At 25.1% G+C, this 9,053-nt stretch overlaps 1 protein-coding gene across 3 annotated transcripts in view; it reads right to left on the bottom strand.

The window, feature by feature from the left end:
* Nucleotides 1-891: 891 nt before the first annotated feature.
* Nucleotides 892-9,053, bottom strand: part of LOC118187381 (rho GTPase-activating protein 26-like) — a 349,938-nt gene continuing 341,776 nt past the window's right edge. For all 3 annotated transcript variants that reach the window (XM_035357592.2, XM_035357594.2, XM_035357595.2), the window contains one exon: nucleotides 892-7,566. In XM_035357592.2, the coding sequence (XP_035213483.1) occupies nucleotides 7,475-7,566 (92 nt within the window). In that variant the 3' untranslated portion in view covers nucleotides 892-7,474. The remainder of the gene's footprint in view (nucleotides 7,567-9,053) is intronic.

The raw sequence follows: 9,053 nt of genomic DNA, 5'->3' as shown, positions 1-9,053 counted from the left end.
AAAAATGTTATTACAGAACTTCGAACTCTTGTGAACTTGACCTTTGACGCCAGCTCAACAATTATTTTGAGTATTCGCCAAAAGGTATTAAGGATGGATTTGATTCAACGGCTATTTCGCGCATGCGCAAAATGATAATGCTAGATGCCTCTGTTTCCCTCTGGGATGTGAGGGAGCTACCCCTGCTTTGGCGAAGCTTTCGCTCTTAACATTCGTGTTCTTTGTAAGTACCAATCAAAACTAAGGAATGGGATTTCCTTTAGTGTTCCCTCAGCAGCAAAATGCATTGAAGTGCTAGCTCAAAAAAAAAATCCTTCATAGACCATAGCCTCTTGTCTGAAAATTAACAAAAGGCTTCAAAATATCAGTAGTTATCTTTGCATTCTTTTCTACCATCTTTTGGACAACATTGGATAAATATGCCAACCCAGGGATTTTTATGGAGCCTTTTCCACAATTTTCAATAATTTAAACTCAATACAACTTTTTTTACAAAATCTTATGCAAAAATGACATTTTCTCTAACATATATGGTCTTCAATGATTTGCTGTAGTAAGCTAAATTTAATTTATTACAGAATTAGTTTATTTTAGATTAGGATATATTAGATTTAATTTATTTTAAATTAAAATTTGCTTTAATAAATTATACATTATATTTAAATATAAATTATCTAAAATGGTTTGAATTTCTTTAATATTCTAAGTTTTACAACAGACAGATGTAAATCTGAATCTATCATTTTATTGCAAGTTTTGAATAAGTTCAATTCTAATTCAAATGCACTAAAATAGATTTAATGACTGTCAGTTATTATTATCATGCTGCAACTCCTTTATAATTTAAATCTAAAATTGTTTTTCTTAAAGCTGAAAGAAGAATTAAACAAATGTGATCAACTATTACTTTATTCAGCATTTTCAGAACTTCTAAAAGATGTTCATTCTACAATTATTTATAAAGTTTACTTTCTTTCTTTTTGGCAGTAGATATTTAAAATAAAAAATACATTGGATCTCATCACACTTTTACATAACATGAGTGTTAACTTTATTCAGTTATGCATAATCTTCTCTCCAGATACATTTTTTCTTCACAACACTAAATTAGTAAGTTGCCTGTCCCTTTGTACACAGATAAATACTCTCTTACATTGAATAAAATAGATCACTCAATATTTGAATATTATACAATTTAGTTCATTTTGTTACATACAAGTTTCGGTATCAGTACAAAAAAATTCTATTTTCAGCTACCGTAATAACTATACATTCTTTATTATTCATGATAAACAATATAGACGTGATTGGATTGTAGGCCATACTAGAATAACAAAGAGAAATCTGTATAACATGCAAAGAGTTTATCTGTAAATTTCTAGAAAGCAAATTATATAAAAGTTATTAACCATAAAATGTTGAACATCATTAAACATGTTTAGCATTTTATGGCCAATATCTTTTATGAGATTCTTCAGATATTTTTGGTAGAAAGTATCTAAAGAACCTTACAATAGTTTCTGCTTTGAAATATTTATTTAAATATTAGAGTGGCAAAATTGATATGTTAATAAATGCAATTAATTCTCACTCAAAAAAAAAAAAAAAAAAAAAAAAAAAAAAAAAAAAAAAGACTGACACTGACTATAAAGATTTTCTTCTAACTATAAATTCAAACAATTGCGATATTATTCTCTGTTTAATGATTGTTTTACCTGGATATGACTTACATTTACTTCAATGAAATTACAAACATCTTCTTACAACACAGTAAAGTGAACACTTCTATTTCATTTAATATTTATAGTACCAAACAAAGTGAGTTTAAAAAATGAACATTTATTTAAAAATAGATTACACAGATCTAAAACAATTTGCAGTTTAAGAAAGAAAATGCAGTTTGGTGTTGCTTATATAAAAAACATACAAAATGTACTGAATGTTTATTACACAAAATCAGTAGTCACAAGTTTCTTAGCACATAAGTCTAATACATATGGGACATTATATGTGCAAATCTACATATGAAATGTCTTCTAATTTGCTGGTATATTGAAATGAAATTTGCATTTCATTTACTTTGAACAAACAATTTGATACTTTTCATTAAAAAATTATTAATTAAGTCTTATTTTAGTAATACATATTTTATTAACATTTACAGAAATATTTTTCTACTTCAATCTTAAAATAATAAATAAAAATTAAAATAAATATATTTTTTTCTTTTTATAATATGTAAACACTTAAATATCATACAATACCATAATTTACATATGCTACATTATCATAAATAATGTAATTAAAGTTGCATTTTTAACAGTTTAATCAAATTAAATCTTAAAACAATGGTATGCATCTAAACATTGAGCTATAAAATGAAATAAGAAAAACTCAATTTTTTAAAGTTTAAAGGAAACTATTTCTAGCACAAAATTATCACAAGCATTCTGATGTAATTAAAAGTTCTTACAAAGAATTAATTTTAAAAATTAAAAGTATGACTAAGAGTGCATTAAGTCTAATTAATTTCATAGCACTGAAATTCTTTTAAGCATGACATGTAATAATTTGTTCTATGTTACTAATATCTCTATATTAAAAGTTAATACACTTAATATGGAAGCTAATGATTCATGAGCTGAATGCTGTAAATATATATATATGTGTGTGTAAGAAATGTTATTCATGCAATTCTACGATGTGTGGTCAGTTTTTGTGGACGAGAATTTTTTTGAATTCTAAGACGGTTTTAGAAAGCTAAACTATTGTTTAATGTATATATTTATGTATAATATGGAGCATAAAGCTAATAGCAAAATTAAATACCATATTAAAAAGAAAAAGTACAGATAATGGAACTTTAGGTATCCCAATGAAAATATCTTTTATAAATATTACTATCATTCATTGAGCAATATGTTCATTTTAGATAAAAGGCTAATATTTGAAAATTGATATGGTACTAGAAAGCAGTATTATGATACGCTCATATGTTTAAAAATAAAAATATCCATCTGGAATAACATTTAGCTTGTGCATGTTTAACCAAAGTTGTAATTTGATAAATTACATTTACAGCATAAGAAATATTCACATTCATTCTAACTGAAAGGATGTGAGATAAAATATATTCTGTCCATCTTTACATAGAACATTCATTTTAAAACACAAATATATAATTTTATCATTTATTGAACACACACAAAGATACACAATGTTATAATTTATCTCAAATTGCACAAAAGTTGTCAAACACTATACCGCCTAACATCACTGGTTTTCTAAATTCACAGAATCCATCATGATACACTAATTTAATTACACTGAAAACTTAACATAATGAAAACTTGCCATTTTCTACTTCAATTACAAGTATATTTTTGATTTAAGAATTGAATTTCCTAAAATATTAGAGAAATTCTATATAAAAACTAATGAAAAGACACATCTTTATTTAATTTGGTGTTTATAACTGCAGAAAATATGAAGTATTATATTTCTCGATAAGAAAATCTAAAATTCTTTCCAAATGGAACTGATTATGATATTAAAACTTGCATATACTTTGAAAATAATAATAAAATGGAATATAAAAAATTCTGAGAAAATCATCATTATGAAAATTATATCAAATGTAATTTATTTGCACAACATATAATTAAATACTGAATAATTATAAAGTGAATTTACCTAAGATTGCAATAAGAATTTTTTTTAAATATGATGGTTTAGAATTTTTGTCTTATCTATGTACCTGATTTACTATTGTTAAATTTATTACAGAATCAAAATTGCCTTCAATGAAATGATATGTAAATGAAATTCATAAGCGATTGGTAACATTCTGTGTTATAGTTGTAATAAGGTTTTTACTGATATACAAATCACCATTTCAAGCACTATTCACTATTTCTAATTATTATTAATTTTCAAAGTTTTATACAAAGATGTTTTTACAAAAAAACAGCAAGTTATTTTATACATATAAAAAACATAACACCACAAAATTATATTTTCTGAAGTTAACATCAAGCAATCGATTGCCTGCAATCATTAAGCACATAAAACATTTTAACTTAATACAAAGTTGCATATATAAACTATTCAAATTAATAAAAAACATCATAAAATTATGAAACAAAGATGAACATGAGAAAATTTATTCTTCATAAAATGGATTCAATTATTATATACAAATGGCACTTTTTATCATTATAATTCTGTACACTCACAATATTAAAAGCAAGTTTATAATAAGGATTATTTACAACAAAAGATTACAGATACAAAAGGAGCTATTAATTTTATATTTTTATGTTCTTACAATTTTTACAAAATCATTCTGTTATCATCAACTAATACAGTGCTTTCTAATTTTTAAATATTTGTGTATGTATCTTATGCAAATGCACTTGCAAACTATAATCTTTACACTGATAAATTAGCCATAGAACCATTTTTAAATACTAATTTATTAATGAATAAAAATGTTCTAGTTTTGTGCAACCTTAGACTATGTGGTTTACAAAAGGTAATGATTTTTCAAGCACAAAAACCATTGCAAGAATTATAACACTAACCACATTTTACTTGCAGATGTAAACTAGCAATTTCCAGAGATTTAACTTAATGAAGTATAATCCAGTTAGAATAAAAAATTTTCATACATATGAGCCATTGTATTCTTCAAGTAAAAAAAATTCATAATTTACAATTATGATACACAGACCTTGTTACATAATTTCAGTATTTAAGCACAATTTTTAAAAATATGTAAATACTACTTACATGAAGTAAATTAGTTAAAGATACACTTAATAAAACAAAGAAAGATATTTGTTGAACTCACCATATTTAAAAAAGAGAAATGTTTTCAGTGTTACTGAATTAATGATATATAACAATACTAGGGGAAAAAAAAAAAGCTAATTTCCAAAGGCTAATAAAATTTTATGCTTTACAACATTATTCATTGCAACTTAAACATTCTAATACATAAAATAAAATATTTCAACCCCCAAAAGTAGTCTAATCTTACATTGTACTTTTTACAAAATTCAAAACAGAAAACTAATTATTTTATATATTAATAATGGTATGTGAAAGAAAAATGAACAAAAATTGATGAAAATGAAGCTCACAAGGATGATAATCTTTTAGAATTACTTAATCTTTAAAATTACTAATAAATTTCCACTTGAAAAATTAAATACTTACAGTCATTCAGTATGTAGTAATATCTGAAGTTTTTAACATAAAAATTTAGTGTCATTAAATAATATAGTAACAAAATATTGCCATAACTAAGGATTGATTTGATTTTTCATACATAAAAAATGAAAGTACTTGAAAGACTATAATTAAAATATTAATCTTGACATTAATAATTCATGTTACTATCTAAAGTACAGTAATCGCTTGCACACGACATAAAACTCAATATCTCAATGAACAGACTTCTGGAATGCACCAAAGAATCTTAAAAAGCTTTAAAGTTTCTCTGTTTAAAAATTCTTGCAACTTAGCCATAATATATCAGGCAAATTCCTCTATTTTACTTTCCTGTTATCAAAAGATTGACAGAAACAATTATTTATTGACGGATGGCAACAGTTCAATTAAAATTAACACACTACTTCTCTACAAAACGAAAGCCCTAAACTGTGAATATTTTTTAAAAATGACATTTTTTTAAAGAACTCTGATCTTTTAACTTAAGAGAAACAGATATTTTTACTAGTGAAGTATTAAAAGATAAAAACCACAGCAAAATTCTTTACGAACATACATACATACAGTTAAACATGAAAGATCTGAATTGAATATGCTAATTAGAGAACAAAATAAAATTTAAAGAGTTTTTACTTATTTTTCAAATTCCATTTTCATTTCATAAGCATTTCTTTGATATGAAATACAACAGTAAGCACTTTCAACTAACATTTACCTCACCATTTCCACATTTTGCTTTTAATACCTAAAGCATAAACCACATAATGAAAATGTTACTGGATGCTACTTCACTATGTTGCAGGAACACTCTAAAATTAAACTGTCAAATTTCGTCTGATTCCATAGGAAATATTTGCTTTCATATCATTCCATGAAGATAACTATCCTCAGTTTATGCGAAATATGATTAAAAACTGCTATTCTTTGGGGGGGGGATTACATGCAGTGAAATACTTCAAAACTTAAGAGTGTCCTTCAATGAAACATATTTCAAGATCTCCTAATATACTTTTATGATTTTTGCTCTTAAAATTATGATGCAGACATTTTAAGTAAAATATAATTATTTGACCTACAGAATGAAAAAGCATACATAGTATTTTGTGAGAAAAATGATGCTTTGCTAAAAAAATTCATTGCTTCTTTTTCACGGTGTTGTCTGTTTCCATTTGCTTAACACTAAATATAAAATTTTAGTAGAAAAAGCAAATAATAATGCGAGTTTACATGCAAATAAAAAATGCTTACTATCACTTGTGCTAAATTATTTGTTTTCACAAGTTACTGATATTTCAGCACATGTGACCTTGCAATCATACATCTCACCATTTCGAAAAGATCACAGTAGTTATGCTTGAAAATAAAATGGGCTTGCAAGTTTATAGTAATTTCACTTTTTGATATCTTTAAATAAATGAATAATAGATGTTTTCTTCATACTTAATATAACTGTTCAGTAAATTTCATTTTACTAAAATATTTTATTATCTACATTTTAATTTATATGGATGGTAGAAAATATTTACTAAAGGCAGCATCATTAGTTAGAATATCTGCATATTAAACTAACAGTTTTAACAACCTTCATAGCTTTTCATTATCTAAAATATTTCATTGAAAGTTTTATTCACTAAAAGTTGTCTTCTTTGGATAAAATCAATTTGTAATAAAGATAATGACCATCATGCATTTGATAGCAGTTTTATAAACAAAGAATTGACTTGGAAAATATCTTAATAATGAAAAACTATAAATAAAAATTTACAATCATTACTTTATATACTAAAAAAATTTCACAAAGTTAAAAAAAAAGCAGACTTTAAATTTACATAGAAATATTCATGAATTATGTATCTTTAACTGTTTCTTTCAAAAATTAAAAACCTCTTAGTCCAAATGCATACAGAAATGAAGTGATTTCACACTTGTCTCAAAGTTTATATAAATTTTGACATTCATTCACAAGGATTCAGATATTTGTTAAGATATAAAAATATATCTTTATAAATAAAAAGGTGACCTTTTATTTTAAATAATTTTGTAGACAGCATCTAGCATCAAAGAGCATAAATATTCCACTTTATATTTGCACATCTCCATTTGATAATTGATTATATACAGATTCAATCTCACTATGTTCCTGGAAATTTGTCCCCATATATATTTTCAAATTTTATATAAACATAGAATTTTTATAATGTACTTGGTTTTAAATTCAATGTTACAGTGTTCTACCTCATCAAGGGAGAGGTTCAACATAGTTTTCTGGTATAAGTCCTGTTCGCCCATTTAAGCAACCTTCTAGCCAACCAGGCTCCCTTGATTGTCGCACTAAAACATAAAACAGAACAATTAGTACTACATTTGGGTTTACAAAATTTTAAGAATATAAAGATATATATGTGGGCATTTTATATCTATGTACGTGCATATGCATATACTATAAACGTACATAATAAGCTGCAGAAGTTAAAGAAAGGATTGATATAATTTAGGCGCTTTTTAAAGAAATAATATATAAAGATTCCTTTTCAAAACGGTCTTTTTCACCATCCTAACTAAGAAATTTTTAAATGTCATGAATGTATGATAAAATAAAAAATAAGTTACATCAACATGTGACATAGAGCATACTAATTTTAAAATGTTAAATTTTTTATACATAATTTCTCTTCATGACTTTTGCTACTTTCAGAACAGCTTGCTGTAGAAACATTTTTTAAAAACATTTTTAAACATAATAAATGCTGTTTCCTTTCATTGAATCCACTATATTTATTGTACTTATCTGCTAAACACACATTACAGTGATATTTCCACTTTCAATTGTTTTATCTGCAGCCTTTTTAATTCTGATTTCTTTTTATTTGTTAAAAGCTACATTTTTTTATTTATCAGTTTTAGATATTTTATTTCTCACTTCGTTTTATCATGTACAAATTAATATCAGCAATAATCAGAATACTAAAGTTATTGATGAAATTCTTTTAATAGCTCATATTTATAAAGTTTTATTATTTAATAATTTTCATATTAGTTTAACTGAATTAATATAGTTATTTTCCATCAAAAATAATGCGATAATCATCTACTTTTCTTTCCTATTTCCTTTTTTTTATTATTTCTATCACTTCTATCACTCTTCTTTTGGATGTTATTTTATGAGCAATTTTTAAATTTCATTTGTCTATATATTCAAGATAAATTCCTAATTTCATTTATTTATAATTTTTGTTCATTTATTTAGCACTAGAAATCTTTAATTTTATACTTAATTGAAGATTTGCAGTCTATTTTTCAAAAGTTTTTTTCAATAAGGTTTGAAAAATTTTCCTGCTCATTGTAAATTGATAAAGGACACACAGAAAATTATTTTAAAAAATCCTATAACTGCTACAATACATAAAAGAGAAAGAAAATCTGAAACAATTCAGATTTTAACATTGTATCAGAGGGTTGGTTAAGTTTTTATGCTCTCACTCGACTCGCTGTTCACCAATCTGCTCTTAGACTCATTCCTGCTAACATAATTTTTTTGTCTTTTTAGATTCTTAGAAGAAAGTGATGCTTGTTAAGCACATCACTTTCTTCTAAGAATGTGATGTGCTTAACAAGCATCACTTTCTTCACACTTACGCTACATATAAACAGCAAAAGCACAAACTTTTTAAATGTTTAGAATTTCTGATACAGAGTTAAGTAAGTGTTGGCATACACTTTTCTAGTTTTCTCAGTTCATAACATCAATGTTAATTTTTCTTAGTAGTTTTGTAGCAACCTTTTATATTCACTACCTTACCTTTTATTTTTATATTCAT

Source organism: Stegodyphus dumicola, chromosome 9 (genome assembly GCF_044657685.1).
Source record: "Stegodyphus dumicola isolate Sdum_Otavi_A_Nest chromosome 9, ASM4465768v1".
NCBI classification, from domain to species: Eukaryota; Metazoa; Arthropoda; class Arachnida; order Araneae; family Eresidae; genus Stegodyphus; species Stegodyphus dumicola.
The sequence above is the reverse complement of the archived record's forward strand: the minus strand, read 5'-3'. Positions and strand labels throughout refer to the sequence as shown.